At 42.0% G+C, this 16,414-nt stretch overlaps 1 protein-coding gene across 2 annotated transcripts; it reads right to left on the bottom strand.

The window, feature by feature from the left end:
• Positions 1 to 2,652: 2,652 nt before the first annotated feature.
• LOC108431166 (NACHT and WD repeat domain-containing protein 2) lies at positions 2,653 to 16,198 on the bottom strand. 2 transcript variants are annotated; one of them, XM_017704153.2, is made up of 7 exons: positions 16,062 to 16,198; positions 15,078 to 15,166; positions 11,883 to 11,990; positions 10,817 to 10,990; positions 10,591 to 10,726; positions 8,107 to 8,618; positions 2,653 to 6,738 (listed from the first exon to the last, which is right to left on the bottom strand). In XM_017704153.2, the coding sequence occupies exons 1-7, from the start codon at positions 16,099 to 16,101 to the stop codon at positions 3,031 to 3,033; spliced, it is 4,767 nt and encodes a 1,588-aa protein (XP_017559642.1). In that variant the 5' UTR covers positions 16,102 to 16,198; the 3' UTR covers positions 2,653 to 3,030. The 2 variants fall into 2 exon arrangements, with proteins under 2 accessions (XP_017559642.1, XP_017559643.1); XM_017704154.2 differs by lacking the exon at positions 2,653 to 6,738 and adding an exon at positions 7,815 to 7,850.
• Between the last annotated feature and the right edge of the window lie 216 nt (positions 16,199 to 16,414).

Below are 16,414 nucleotides of genomic sequence, written 5' to 3'. Positions count from 1 at the left end.
CTTCAGCATGACTGGTTTGGCAGTGGGTCAGTAATGGTGTGGGGTGACATTTCTTTAGAGGGCCACACAGCCTTCCATGTGCTCGCCAGAGGTAGCCTGACTGCCATTAGGTACCGAGATGAGATCCTCAGACCCCTTGTGAGACCATATGCTGGTGTGGTTGGCCCTGGGTTCCTCCTAATGCAGGACAATGCTAGACCTCATGCAGCTGGAGTGTGTCAGCAGTTCCTGCAAGATGAAGGCATTGAAGCTATGGACTGGCCTGTCCGTTCCCCAGACCTGAATCTGATTGAGCACATCTGGGACATCATGTCTCGCTCCATCCACCAACGCCACATTGCACCACAGACTGTCCAGGAGTTGGCGGATGCTGTAGTCCAGGTCTGGCAGGAGATCCCTCAGGAGACCATCCGCCACCTCATCAGGAGCATGCCCAGGTGTTGTAGGGAGGTCCTACAGGCACGTGGAGGCCACACACAATACTGAGCCTCATTTTGATTTGTTTTAAGGACATTACATCAAAGTTGGATCAGCCTGTAGTGTGTTTTTCCACTTAAATTTTGTGTGTGACTCCAAATCCAGGACTCCATTGGTTAATACATTTGATTTCCATTGATTTTTGTGTGATTTTGTTGTCAGCACATTCAAAGTATTCAATGAATATTTCATTCATTCAGATCTAGGGTGTTATTTGAGTGTTCCCTTTATTTTTTTTGAGCAGTGTACATGACTGACCAAAAGTTTGGGGTCACTTAATTTCCTTATTTTTGAAAGAAAAGCACATTTTCTTTCAATTAAGCTAACATTAAATGAATCATAAATACACTCTATACATTGTTAATGTGGTAAATGACTATTCTAGCTGCAAACGTCTGGTTTTTAATGCAATATCTACATAGGTGTGTATATAGGCCCAATTCCAACAACCACCACTCCAGTGGTTTAATGGTACATTGTGTTTGCTAACTGTGTAAGAAGACTAATGGATGTTTTGAAAACCCTTGTTCAAGTATGTTGGCACAGCTGAAAACAGTTTGGCTGATTAGAGAAGCTATAAAACTGACCTTCCTTTGAGCTGGTTGAGAATCTGGAGCATCACATTTGTTTGTTCTATGAAACTCTCACAATGGCCAGAAAAAGAGAACTTTCATGTGAAACTCAACAGTCTATTCTTGTTCTTAGAAATGAAGGCCATTCCATGTGAGAAATTGCCATGAAACTGAAGATTTCCTACAACGGTGTGTACTACTCCCTTCAGAGGAGAGCACAAACAGGCTCTAACCAGAGTAGAAAGAGAAGTGGGAGGCCCCGCTGCACAACTAAGTAACAAGACAAGTACATTAAATAGTACCCGCCAAATGCCAGTGTCAACCTCTACAGTGAAAAGGCGACTCCAGGATGCTGGCCTTCAGGGCAGAGTGGCAAAGAAAAAGTCATATCTGAGACTGGCTAATAAAAGGAAAAGATTAATATGGCCAAAAGAACAGACACTGGACAGAGGAAGATTGGAAAAATGTGTTATGGACAGACAAATCTAAGTTTGAGGTGTTTGGATCACACAGAAGAACATTTGTGAGATGCAGAACAACTGAAAAGATGCTGGAAGAGTGCCTGATGCCATCTGTCAAGCATGGTGGAGGTAATGTGGTGGTCTGGGGTGCTTTGGTGCTGGTAAAGTGGGAGATTTGTACAAGGTCAAAGGGATTTTGAATAAGGAAAGCTATCACTCCATTTTGCAATGCCATGTTATACCCTGTGGACAGTGCTTGATTGGAGCCAATTTCATCCTACAACAGGACAATGACCCAAAGCACACCTCCAAATTATGCATGAAATATTTAGGGAAGGAGCAGGCAGCTGGCATTCTATCTGTAATGGAGTGGCCAGCCCAGTCATCAGATCTCAACCCCATTGAGCTGTTATGGGAGCAGCTTGACCATGTGGTACGCAAAAAGTGCCCATCAAGCCAATCCAACTTGTGGGAGGGGCTTCTGGAAGCATGGGGAGACATCTTTTGATTACCTCAGTAAATTAACAGCTAGAATGCCAAAGGTCTGCAATGCTATAATTGCTGCAAAGGGAGAATTCTTTGATGAAAGCAAAGTTTGAAGGAGAAAATTATTTCAAATGAAAAAAAAATATTTCAAACCTTGTCAATGTCTGGACTATATTTTCTATTCATTTTGCATCTCATTTGAAAAATAAAAGTATGAGTTTTCATGGAAAACACAAAATTGTCTGGGTGACCCCAAACTTTTGATCGGTAGTGTATATTGAGGCCACAAGTTACTATACTGAGGCAATGAGTTAGTATATTGAGGCCACAAAATAATATATGAAGGTCACAAAATATTATATTCTAAGGTCACAAATTAATATACTGAGCCTACAGGTTACTATATTGAGGCCACAGGTTGCTATATTGGGGCCACAGATTAATGTATTGAGGCCACAAATTAATATATTGAATATATTGAAATTATGAGAAACAATTTGTGGTCTGAATAAAGTAATTTATGGCCATGTCTTATTAAAAATAATCAAAATGTCATCTTTGAGGCTCCATAGGCATTAATCATAACACAGAATTAATGTTCTTTCCTTGCTTACCTTTTTAAAGAGTTTTATATTTAGAAATTCAGACCCATAATATTAACATCAGTCATCAAAACCTTTATTTACATGCAGCACAACATTTATTGATATCCAGCATTTATACTATAACATCTAAGTAAGCTCAGAAGGAATGGAAGGTGTAATAAAGATGAAGAGTGGACACAATAATCAGGAAATAATTTAATATTTGGTTGTTGAAGCTCATGTGCAATTTTCTGTTTTCTGCCTTTGTTCTGAGGCTGAAAAATTATTATAATTAATGATCTTTTGCACTAGAAATGAAATAAATGCAGAGTGACCTGTGACTTCTGCAGAGTATTGTGTATAATTTAAAACATGAAATACATAAATTCATCATTTTCATTGTACATTACAGCAGTGTAACTGGTGTGGTAAAGTTAAACACATTTACATTCATTCAGAGGCCGCTTCCAACCAAGTAAGGTCAGGGTTTGCTAAGGGTGGCCAAACCTCAGGTTCATCAAATGGACACACCAGTCCCAAGCTCTGACATCTGGGCCTGGAAATGGTGTCGAGATCCATGTCATTAATAGCATAAACACCAACAGAGCCATCCTCAAAGCCAACATACACACATAACTCCTCAGAAAGGACCACAGCAGAGGGGGTTTTACAGAGGTAGAACTTGCCCACTCTCTTCCCATCTGTTACTCGTATGGCAACCAAGATCTCTTTGTTATGGAAGTCACAAGAGTAATTCTGACACCTCACCGAAGGGCTGCAGACATAGACTGCATAGGTACGACTAATGTCTACAAACGGGGGGCAGACTTGTCCCTCGGCATTCAAAGAGCACAGTTTGCCATGGTACACGTCCAAGATCTTTATCTTGGATTCAGCTACAGATACAATGCCATAACTTCCATCAGATGAGAGCTTAAGGAACTGTGGTGGATACTCAAAAGACTCTGGGAACTGGAACTGCTGGCAAACAGTCTCTTCTGTTAGCTTCCATGAGTACAACGCTCCTGACCTGGTCATTACAATCACATAGTCTGGATGATCTGACAATGGAAGGAAAGCCACAACCTCTGACCACTCCGAATTGGAGAACTGTTTGATGACATAACCAGACCAAAGGCTCACAGCCAGGAGATCCCCTCCATTGATGCCCAGAAGGAAAGTACTTTCTGGTGAAATGACAGCATCTCTGAGATGATGATGGATGCTGCAAATCACATGTCCGCTGCACAACTTCCATACCCGCGATATACCAGTTTCAGACAGAGACACTGCCAAGTTTCCTTTTGGAGTTAGCAGTATCTGAGATGCTTGGCTAAAACAGATTCTGTGAACATTCTCCTTTGTACTGGTGTTCCAGATGTAAATGTCACCTGAGGCAATGGTCACCAAGTGTGCACCATCAAAGGAGAGAACCATGGTTTCCACAGGACCATGGTGAAGCAGGTGGCTCTCCAGTTTTCCATCTGACACTGTCCACCTCCACACAAGCTCAGAACCATCTCCAGTGTAGAAGTGTTCCCCAAGGGGTTCCACAACAACCTTCACCACTTTCTTACCAGATTTTGGAGTGGATGCTGCCACCAAAATGAGATCCATATCCCAACTAACAACACCCAGGCTTGTGACAGCTGTAAGGTAAGGAAAGTCCCTGAGTTTTGTAAGTGTGAAAGCCTGGGTGCCTCCAATGTCTAGGCTTAACATGCATTGACCTGAGACCCTGTTCCAGACCAAAAGAAATGGGCAGTCATTCATTAAAGCAAAGATGAAGTGTGCATCGGGATCCAAAATGGCTTGCACAAAGGTTTTGCCATTCAGTGCATTGAACTTGTCTACTACATCTAAAAGATATCCAGCAATTATTTGGATCTGATGGCTTTTACAGATTAGGAGAAGGTTGTTCTCAGAGTGGTCGGTACTTAACACTTCCTCATTGGTACAACTCAGGCTCTCTTTAATGAGTATTGGATTGAGTTTCATCTTAAGATCCCATACAAACACACTTCCGGTACTGTCAACACATGTTATTGTCTCTCCATTTTGAAGGAAGATAAGATCAAACAAGGACATTCCTGCTGAACACATGAAGGAGGCCAATAGTTGGCCAGTTTGGGAGTTGAATACACTCACAGTACCCTCATTCTGACCACCAAAAATCAAGTGGCCATCCTTAGAGCTTGACAAGCATGTTACCCCAGAGGAGCACTGCAATGGGGTAACTTCTATTCCCTCAGCAAACACCCTGATGGATCTCCTTCTTTTGGAGAATGCAAATATCTTGCCCTTGCACACCAAGATACCTTCAATGGTGTTCTGGCCTTGTTCTGTGAATTTGGTCTGAACTTCCTGGAGATGTGAAGGAGCCTTGGTATCCCATAAAAGGAATTTGCCACTCTGTGTGGAGAGCATGAATACATTCGCAGAGCATCTAACATCCGCAAACTGGAATTCAGAATTTTGGCAGAGTGTGAAACCTTCGGAATCACTTCCATTCCAGACCCAGGCAGAACTATTGTCCTGAATCACCATGGCAGACCCAGACTGAGATACAGCTGCATTTATAATTGGGGATACATCTGTCTCTGGTGGTACCCAGTGAGTGGCAGGCACAGAGGGTGTTGGGAATAACATTGTATTCACCCCAGTGCTTTTCATGGTATCATCATGGCTTGCCTGGTGGACAAGTTCCTCTAACTCAGGGAAAACATTTATGAAAGGGAACAGCTTGGCCTGCATTATCGGAGCTAAGTCTTCAAAGTTTTTCGGCCAACATGTCGAGGTTTTCAGGATTGTAGCAAGAAGTCTACATTCCCTGGGAAATACTTTCTGAGATGTCTTCTCTAGCCAAAATATCAAATCTTCTGCCAACATTGCTTGGAACATTGCATGAAGGAACCCTTGTGAGAGCATCATGTGGCCAAGCTCCTCAATATTGCCACTCTGCATTAGATGGAAAGGTAACTCCTGTAATTTTCTCAGATTGGGATGTGCTTTCTCGGATGAATCGCAGGCTGGAAGAATGGACGTGAGGGGCTGAATCATCCAAGGTTGACCAGGAATTTGCCTGTCCATATGAATCTTCAAATCTTTGCTGGGGTTTAGCATTTTCATGCTAGGCCTTCCAGTGATGATCAGTGGCTTAGCTGTGCCACATGACCACCGGCCACTAAAATAGTTTGCCATCAAAGTATGCATTTTCTCTCGCTCATCTGTAGTCAAGTACCTTTTAAAGATTACTAAGTTAAAGTGTCTGCTGACCCAGAACAATGTTTTGGTGCCTGAAGTTTTCCTTACCATTAGAAATCCCTTCAGGTCTAACAGTAGCCTCTCCACCACAACTTCCGGAACCCTTAACTTATATGGCACAGTGTAATCCACCGGAATGAAAGTTGATAGAACCTCATCATCACAGGAAAGAATATCAGTCAGCTCAGGTTCTGTCAAACCATGTCTGGACAGGGTGAGATATTGTACCACTCTGCTGACTAACACTTTCCCGTGCTTCTCCTCAAGATCATCCAAAAACCGACCAATGTTTGTATGAATGCCTGGGACCAACGTTTCAGAGGTAATCTCTAACTCTGAGCCCCAGCAACACACTTGTCTGTGTAGGAGCTCCACGTACAAGGGAAGAGAACATTTCTTAAAGACTTGATTGACATACATCTGTTGACCTGATGTTATCTTCCTGTTAGCTGAGAGGAGGAGAGTTTTCAGCATCCGATTGCAGCTTTTACTATCTAATGGCTCTAACTCAAAGAAAAAGGTAGACTCTGGGTAACATCCCCTGAGTGCTGAGAGCAACCCAGACTTTGTTGGTGTAGAAGAGATGAAAAGCTTTACATTAGAGGGTAAAGTCTTGGGAAGCCAGGACAAGTCTAATGGTACATGTGTATTAGGCATTTGGTCAAGTCCATCTATAATAAGGATAAGGTGATTTGAAGACAATGAGCTTGTGGTCAGCAGATTGTTGAAAGTTTCTTTCAATTCAAATATGTCTTTGGGACAGATGTTGTATGGCTGATTGTAGCTTAAAGCAAGCTGATGGCACATGCTGCTGAGACTTTGTTTCAGAGAGCTGTTCAAATCTGAAAATTGCACAATAACCATAGGATCCTGCTCCTTCATCCATGTTTTTATCTGAAAGAGAAGAGAGAAGACATTTTATTATTTACAACTTATTTGAACCAGCATCTACCTTTGATCTACAGAAATACCTAAATATCCTGCTCATGCTCCGCTCTCAAATAAGTTCTTAAATGACAAGTGCTGACATGTTGGACAAGGTTTACAGACCTATACCATGCATACAAAAGAAGAACTTTTTAAATGAATAACATACTTTACATTTAAATATTGGGGCAAACAAATTAGTTCCCTGCTAAAAAAAACAGCTTTGTCCACTCCAGTTGGTTGAACTCTCTAAGTTAGTAGACCAGCTTAGCTTGGTGACCAGCATGATCACCTTGACCAAGCTGTTCAAGCAGCATGACATTTTTTACCAAGTTGATTGACCAGAATGGGCAGTATAACAAGACTGTTGGCCAGCATGACCAGCTTAACTGAGCTGGTTGACCAGCATGTCCAGCATGACTAAATTGGTTGACCAGAACGTCCACATGCCCAAGCTGTTGACCAGTATAACATACTGTTTGACTAGTATGACCAGTATGACAAGACAGTTGGGAAGTATAACCAATTTGACCAAGCTGGTTGACCAGCATGACCAGCATGATGTCCAGCATGACCTGCTTAGCCAATCTTGTTGACCAGCATAACCAAGCTGGTCTACCAACAAACAACTTAATTAAGCTTAGACCAGCATTAATCTAGCCCGATGACCATCAAAGACCAGCTTAGACCATGTGAAACCAGCTACTATCAAAAGCTGGCCTTACCTATTTTTTCAGGAGGGTACAGGGTGATTCAAAAAGGTTCATCTGATTTTTAAAGCATTATATTTTTACAAGCGTGAGGCGCTGAGGAACCAATCACATACCAATTGAAAGAGGGGATCATAGAGTTTCTGACTGGCTCCCTTTAGTCAGAGGAGATGAGACCCCAGAGCAGAAAGCATTCTGTGTTCTCCACTTCAATAAGAGTGAATCCGTCATAACTGTGCAGCGTGATTTCCGTGGGCAGTGAACCTCCAACAGCTCAGAGCGCTCAGCGCTGGTTCCACAGCACTGGATGATCTCCGAAATCGCACTGAAAGCGTCATCCGTACAGCTGGAGGAGGTTCAGACTGAAACCTTGTACAATTACATAATAAACTTTAGGCTAATTTAAACTGTTTACAGTTCACTGCATTGACTTGTAATGATTTACACGTGAAACAAATAATTTTGAAATCACATGAATCTGTTTAAATATCCCTGCATACTGCAGTTTCTCATTGGTTGTAATAGGATTTTTGTCAGTGTTCTATAAAGCCTGTCCAACCTGGCAACAGTTGCTATGAAAGAACATTTTGTGGGCAGAAAGTGAACAGGTCAGCTGAAAGCATACCTGATTTGCACAGTGAGCCAAAAACACACTTTTGCCTGTGCACGGACCACCAATCAGAATGAATGGATGTTTTGTGTTCTGTTCCAAGTAAGCTCTGACATGCCTGACCTCCTCTCGCTCGATTTTGTAGCGACAAGAAAAGATGTGACACAGGTCTCGCTGCTGGGATAATAAATCATGGGTTTGATCTTTCTCCCTCACAACACAGCGGTCTATGAGCTTCCTAAGGTCTGAGTAGACCTGATGGCCTAAATCTTCCGCATAGCTTTGTTGACCATCATACTCCGTGGTGGTGGTATAGACCAGGGCTCTGTGTGTTCGGACCATGTTTGGTAGGAAGTCGTCACGCAGCTGCCTCAGTCGGACTGAAGGTGACTGGAAACCTACATGTGATTCATTTCCCTTGTTGTTGTGGTCAGCTTCTTTAGCTGTTTTATTAACATAACAAAGACATCTCTTGATATCTGCAGGCGAACGGCCTTCCAGTGCGAAGTGGAGGTCATTCTCGAGACCTAAAAGTTGGATAATTTAGGTGTTAGAAAACGAACCACCTAAATGATTAGAGCACTATCGCAGCTCAATCTGCCTAAAGAGAAATTCCAGTAATATTTCAAAATTCCTGCATAATTCAGTGGTTGAAATGCAAACACAGTCATTCAGAGTGGTTTGATGAGAAACAGTTAATTGTAGAGAAGATTACAGACTCAGATTTCTTTACAGTGGTGGTGATAGGAACCAGGAGTCACAAAACAATATAGCAATATAATATTTTTTACTATCCTAAACCACTAGTGAACCTGTGTCTTCTGAGCTTTTATGTGGAATGTTGATGATGTTAAAATAGTGGATAGTGGAGCATCTCAGGCTTAAGGCATTATATTCATAACTATTCAATGCAATAACTTTCTGGGAGGAAGCGTTTAGAGGCATTAAACTCTTCAGATGTCTGATTCCTATCACCACCACTGTGAACAATTTTGACTTGGTAAGCTTCTCTAGGATAGAGGATTTCATATTGAATGACTGAATGACTTTGCTTACATGCTGACTATTGTTTTATGCTGAAATTTTGGAAAACCAGTGGATTGTCCCTTACAAATGTTAAGTAAGCAAACATTAAATCAAAATGAAAAGTGCAATGGAGGTAAAAATGATGTTTGAATGAGTGCAGGAAGGTGTTATTTCATGTTAAATCTCAACTCAAATGTAAAATACACTATATTTCCAAAAGTATTCAGTCACCCATCCAAATCATTCAATTCAGGTGGTCCAATCACTTCCATGGCCACAGGTGTATAAAGCCAAGCCCCTAGGCCTGCAGACTGCTTCTACAGACATTAGTGAAAGAATGGGTCGCTCTCAGGAGCTCAGTGAATTCCAGCGTGGTACCGTGATCGGACACCACCTGTGCAGCAAGTCCAGTCGTGAAATTTTCTCACTACTAAATGTTGCACAGTCAACTGTCAGTGGAATTATAACAAAGTGGAAGCGATTGGGAATGACAGCAACTCAGCCATGAAGTGGTCGGCCATGTAAAATGACAGAGCGGGGTCAACGGATGATGAGGCGCATAGTGCGCAGAGGTTGCCAACTTTTTGCAGAGTTACAGACCTCCAAACTTTGTGTGGCCTTCAGATCAGCTCAAGAACAGCGTAGAGAGCTTCATGGAATGGGTTTCCATGGATGAGCAGCTGCATCCAAGTCTTACATCACCAAGTGCAATACAAAGCGTGGAATGCAGTGATATAAAGCGCCGCCACTGGACTCTGGAGCAGTGGAGACGTGTTCTCTGGAGTTACCAATCATGCTTCTCCATCTTGGAATCTGATGGACGAGTGTAGGTTTTGTGGTTGCCAGGAGAACGGTACTTGTCTGACTGCATTGTGCCGAATGTAAAGTGTGGTGGAGGGGGGATTATGGTGTGGGGTTGTTTTTCAGGAGTTGGGCTCGGCCCCTTAGTTCCAGTGAAAGGAACTCATTGCTTCAGCACCAAGAGATTTTGGACAATTTCATGCTCCCAACTTGGGGACGGCCCCTTCCTGTTCCAACATGACTGCGCACCAGTACACAAAGCAGGTCCATAAAGACATGGATGAGCCAGTTTGGTGTGTGAGAACTTGACTGGCCTGCACAGAGTCCTGACCTCAACCCGATAGAACACCTTTGGGATGAATTAGAGTGGAGACCGTGAGCCAGGCCTTCTCGTCCAACATCAGTGTCTGACCTCACAAATGTGCTTCTGGAAGAACGGTCAAAAATTCCCGTAAACACACTCCTAACCCTTGTGGAAAGCCTTCCCAGAAGATTTGAAACTGTTACAGTTGCAAAGGGTGGGCCAACGTCATATTAAACCCTATGGATTAAGAATGGGATGTCACTTAATTTCATATGCGTGTGAGGCAGACGAGTGAATACTTTGGGAAATATAGTGTATCATCTATAATATCTTCTAAAATAAAACAAGAATGGTGTAAACATACTTACTGGATCTGAAATATTTCTGAGCTTTTTCTGGGTGGATATCACCCTCCAGAACACAGTGCGTCACAACATCATGTAGGATCTTCCTCCCTTTTGCAAGTACATCATGCCAGTCACTGTCTTCCATTGACTGCTCTGGCTGATGAACACGACGTATGTGAGAAATGAGACTTTGATCATTTAAAAGCAACTCTACTAAAACTCTTCTAAAACTTCTGAAGGCTCTTACCTGGCTGAGCAGGCAGAATGAGGGGGGCACAGTGTTCTCGTCTCTCCTGTAGCAGTCCTCCAGGATACCACACCTGAAGCCTATCTGCTGGCACACTTGTAGTAACATTAGAAACTCAGAGAGCTCCACCTGCTCAGGTAAACACGCAGCACCATACTCTTCACCCACCAGGCCCTGGCAGAACACACACAGAGACAGAGGAACAGATCAGAGCCAGAAATGCTTTTATTTTGGACTGTCGAAATGAACTGCACCTGCCTCGTGATAATACGTTCTTAGGATTTCACTAGTTACATTTGTCATTTTGTGCATAGAGAAGGTTGAGCTTTGTGCAGATGTTTATCTTGTCTACTGTTATGAAATGATCTTTTAATGATTTAAGGCCTGTGTTGTGTTTAAACATTCTCATTCTTACCTTTAAAACCCATTTCATAAGCTCATGCTAAGTGATGTCATTTTTCATGTTAATAAGTATTTGTAATACTATGTGCATATTAGGCATGAAAAGTGTTATATGAATAAGTTATTAGTATTATTATTATTAATTATTATGGCATTCATCAATGCTTTCTTATTTGGGATTTGTTCTTAGGTAAGAACAGAATCTACACACACCCAACAGCACAAAGGTATGAACAATTCTGTGATTTAGCCTCTCAAATTCCTTGGGACCACCGGTGGTTCCAAAACACACTTCGTCATATTCTTCAGAACTTTCATGTTTCATAAGCTACATTCAGAAGGTGAGCGTCATATGAGGCTGTAACTGTTGAAATATATATATGGGAGCTGAGAGTTTTGCACCTAAATCCTCTGGTGTCTGGAGCATTTCATGACTCCATTCATCTTGATTAAAGCTCCATTTACAGTTGAAGATAAGCAGCTCAAGAGCACGATGCCGCCACCACCATCCTTCACCATGGGTGAAGTGCTGTGTTTTGTTTCACCAAACACACTCTTTGGAATCATGATCAAAACGTGATACCTTGATCGCACCAGACCACAAATGAACAATGTGGGCATAAAACATGCAACAATCCACTTTTAGAATGAGTTAAACACATACCACAAAGAAAGGCCCCAGCGAGTTCACCCTGCACTCTTCAATTAACTGCAGCCGCACCTTCTGCCTCGGCCAGCTACCTGAGTCCATCCCCTCATAGGGGTCAATGACCTGCAGAGAGTGGACCATACATACTAAGATAAGATAAGATAAGATAAGATAAGATAATCCTTTATTAGTCCCACAGCGGGGAAATTCACAGTATTACAGCAGCAGCAGAGTAACAGGAGTAAGGCACTCAGTAGTAGAAACGGGAAACAGTATAAACATTATCAACATTATAAATAATAAAAATTAAAGCTAAATCTCTAGACTATTTACAACAAAATAAGGATAATAATGAAATAAAATAAAATAAAATAAGAGTTGCATATAAATCTGTATTGCACTTAGCATATTGCACAATGAAAAATGTTCGCATTCTGAATGTAAGTGTATATTGTATTGTATGTGGTCTACTGGGAGCAGTGCTGGTTGTACAGTCTCACAGCAGCAGGAAGGAAGGACCTGCGATAGCGCTCCTTCACACACTTGGGGTGAAGGAGCCGGTCACTAAAGGAACTGCCCAGTGCTGCCAGAGTCTCACGCATGGGGTGGGAGTCGTTCTCCAGCATGGATGCTAGCTTGTTCAGCATCCTCCTTTCTCCCACCGCCTGCACTGGGTCTAGAGGAGTCCCTAGGACCAAGCCGGCCCTCCGGATCAGTTTGTCCAGTTTCTTCCTGTCTGCAGTGGAGATGTTGCCGCCCCAGCAGACCACTCCATAGAAGATGGCTGATGCCACCACTGTGTCGAAAAAGGTCCTCAGGAGTGGCCCCTGCACTCCAAATGACCTCAGTCTCCTGAGCAGGTAGAGTCTGCTCTGTCCCTTCCTGTAAAAAGCCATCAGCCTTACGGATGGTGAATGCTGAAGTTATTCTGCACTAATAAAAAGTGATGCAGTGAATTGACTGCAATCAAATGTGTTCATCATTTCCGCATGAATAAAACATATGTCCACACAGCTTTGTCCTTTATTTTTTTACTATCTCAGTCTTGCGACGAAATATTTTATTCGTGTGGAAACGATGCATAGATTGAATTAAGCAAATTCAACGCATCACTTATTTTGAGTACATCACAACCACAATGAGTGCTTGTCATATGAAGCTTCCTTTGTTTCCTTTGTTTATTTGCCCATATGGTGCCTTAAAAGAGACCATTGTAGTGCTGGTCTGAACCTGTTTGACTTTAATAATTAAAATGTAGGAATGTTTGGAGAGAAAGGCTCCAGCCTCAGAAAAAATAACTGTGAAAAGCACCTGGAAAATACTCTCAGCTGATATATGTATATTTATGCTGTCAGATAAACATAGCTAGAAATTAACATGTCAGTTTGTCAGTTTCTCGTTGCAGATTAAACGTATCAGGAAACCAGCTGGAGTGACTATAAACACAAAATGTTATCGATGTCCGTCTTAAATCTCTCTCTTTGCCGTTTCGATAGCTACTAGCTGGGCGAGACTGTTGTCTGTGTTGCTATGGTGACCAGTAGTCTGTGCTGATCTTCAGGGTTAAAGGGTGAATCAGCAGTTCTACATTAACTCCAGAGTTTAAGACCATTTACTGTTAAACTGTGTTAAACGATTAGCAGAGCTTTATTTTACTGTTAAGGAGGATTATTTTATTGTTACCTACTAATCCAATTCAGCTGTGGAGCCACAACAGGGCAGAAAAACAGCCACATGCACCTCCAGAGCCACATGTTACTGACCCCTGAGCTCGACTAAGCCTGTTAACATAACCGTATACTGTGACGTCCCAGCTAGCAGGGAATGTTCCCACAACTTCAGCTAACGTTACATACATGCTCTTAATAATTTTTAAAGAAGATGTTTGAATCTAATGTTCATAGAATATTTTAAGGATGTTTATCATGTCAAAAAATTTTCCCATAAGGTTAGATATCAACTAATAACTTTTTAACTGCAACATTCAGAGGATGTTTTGAGATTTTTGTCAGGGCCACATATTATATTACATGATAACAAAGGAAGACCATTCTCAGTGCAGGTTTTTATGGATGTTATTGAGGCCTGAGATGACAATGTTTTTTATAAAACATCCCTGTAATGTGATATGCTAACAAAGGTAGAATGTTTTCATGCAGATGTTCTATGGATGTTGTTGAAGTAACAGATTATAGAATGTTATGGAGGTCAGGGAACCAGCCCTGTGACCAGAAGGTCACCGGTTCGATCCCCATAGCTGACAGTCCATGACTGAGGTGCCCTTGAGCAAGACCCCTAACCCCCAACTGCTTCCCGGTGCTGCGGATAGGGCTGCCCGATGCTCCGGGCAAGTGTGCTCACTACCCCCTAGTATGTGTCTTCACTAGTGTGTGTGTGGTATTTCACTGCACGGATGGGTTAAATGCGGAGATGAAATTTCCCCGTTGTGGGACTAATAGGGGTCTCTTAATCTAATCTAATCTTATTAACAAAGGAAAAACACTCTCACCGTAACATTCGCAAAATGCTTTAGGCACAAGTCCGATTTCTTACGCTTTGCTCTGATTTTATATTACTAGCTCTGACTCACATTCATGTAGGGCTGGAAAATTATTCAAATCTGTCAATAATCTGTCTAAGCGCTCCCATTGAGGCTGCAACCACTGTGTGGAATCTGATCCATCCCCCATATACATACATGCATTACTATCTCTACTGGATTGGATTGTACTCAGTCTCAGGCCGCGGGTGAAAGTGGCCTAGATCTAATTTGAAAAGAGCAGATTTGCTTGTCCAAAAAAAATCAGAGTCATGCCAGTTTAGTCTGATAATGTGAACACAGCCTTTTTACAACCTGCCAAAGCATTTTCCCCCATATCCAACCAAAATCCATCCACACATGGGAATGTGCTGTGTGTCAGTAACTACCCACTGGTTTCATATAAAACCCCTAGTTAAAAAATGGGATGGATATTTTGGACCATTTGGGAGAAGAGTGTAAATGCTATGACTCAAAGATGCAACCTAGTAATAGAGGGTCATTATATGGACACAATGCTGACTACAGACAGACAACACAGCTTTAGAGGCCTATTAAGTCATTGTGGGAAGGTGATCATTCTGCATGGTTAGCTCTAACATAACCCTGAGACCCCATAAACAGGCTACCAGGTGCTGTGATTGGCTGAGAGGCGTCAAGTGGTCACTCACCCTGAAGTCCACTCCATGTGTGCGTCTGCAGTGGTCCCTCAGTTTGGGGAACACATTCGCCCTCAGAAACTTCCTCTCCACCACAGAGTCTGCAACACAGTCAGCACAGTGTAAAGAACATCAATAACACAATACCATATAGCATTAATTATGAATAACTAATAAGCATATGTGATTGTTAACACTTAAAAATCATGATCATACAATGAGTGACACTGTTGATATACAGCAATCATGATTGTGAATGTTTATATACGTACCCATTTAATTAATTACCCTTTCTATAAAGTAGGGGCTCATTTTTGGTCAAAAATAACATTCTTGCAACATTATGTCGAATACAGATATAATACTATCAAATATAAAAATATATGAGTTTATTGTTTTAATGTATTTAGTGTATATTCAGTGATACACTGTTACAAATAACATAGATTTTTCATTCATCAAGGTACAAACAGTGGAATTGTTCCCTCAAAGCTCCAGCAGTGGTTTTAAGGTCTGATTGTGAACCTTAAATCAGTTTTTCCAGATGAAAAGTTGATATTTGTACCTTTTTTATATCTGAATGTTTTAAAACAGAACAGTAGAATAAAAGTCTGGAGTTGAGATGGGGTGTGTGGAGTCAGTACAGCTTAGAACAGATCATTTCAGTGGATTATGGTTCAGTTATGTTCCCTGACTAAAGGTACTGAGATGGAGCCTTGAGAGTCCCACCCCAGTGCCAAGAGGGGAACTGACCTAGAGACAGTCTAGTACCTGTAGAGAGTTTTAAAGCAAATCTGAATCAAAGTAGCAAAATAATCTAACTGAATCAAATTCTAAACAGCCGAAATTAAATTGTTTCTTGTGCAAAACTTGTAAAATTACATTTGTAAGATTTTAGTAGAACTTCATGCTGTTTGTGTCTGTCAATCATCTGACTTTAGCACATAAACACACACTACCATGTCAATCAAGTAGAGAAAGTAAACTCAGGCCTACCCTCTGGGCTGGAGCACAAGTAAACCTTCACACACGCCATGCTAATTTCAGATCCACATCAGGAAGGCAGTGCAGGAACAGTGAGGCAGGTGGGCCGACAGGCTGGTAGTTCAGGTCTTCACGTTGTAGACTGTGGACTGACCAGAAAGGCTGGGGTAGCGGGGAGGTTATTACTGCTATAATAACCATCTGCCCCTCCTCACTCCCTTTTGTTTGTGTTCCGCTTCCCGGCAAGAACTTTTATCCTGATATTACATGGAATGTGTGCAGCACCACCCACTCGGCCCTGCGGAGCAGCAGACATGCAGACAGGAGCACACACACACGCGCACACACACACACGTATTACTATC

Source organism: Pygocentrus nattereri, chromosome 7 (genome assembly GCF_015220715.1).
Source record: "Pygocentrus nattereri isolate fPygNat1 chromosome 7, fPygNat1.pri, whole genome shotgun sequence".
Classification (NCBI taxonomy): Eukaryota; Metazoa; Chordata; class Actinopteri; order Characiformes; family Serrasalmidae; genus Pygocentrus; species Pygocentrus nattereri.
This window is presented reverse-complemented; position numbering and strand designations above follow the sequence as displayed.

Coding starts and splice junctions, on each gene's coding strand:
- LOC108431166 (XM_017704153.2), bottom strand. CDS start 16,101: ATGGCGTGTGTGAAGGTTTACTTGTGCTCCAGCCCAGAGG. Junction 11,991..15,077: donor CACATGGAGTGGACTTCAGG/GTGAGTGACCAC, acceptor CACTCTCTGCAG/GTCATTGACCCCTATGAGGG. Junction 8,619..10,590: donor TCAGAAATATTTCAGATCCA/GTAAGTATGTTT, acceptor TCCAACTTTTAG/GTCTCGAGAATGACCTCCAC.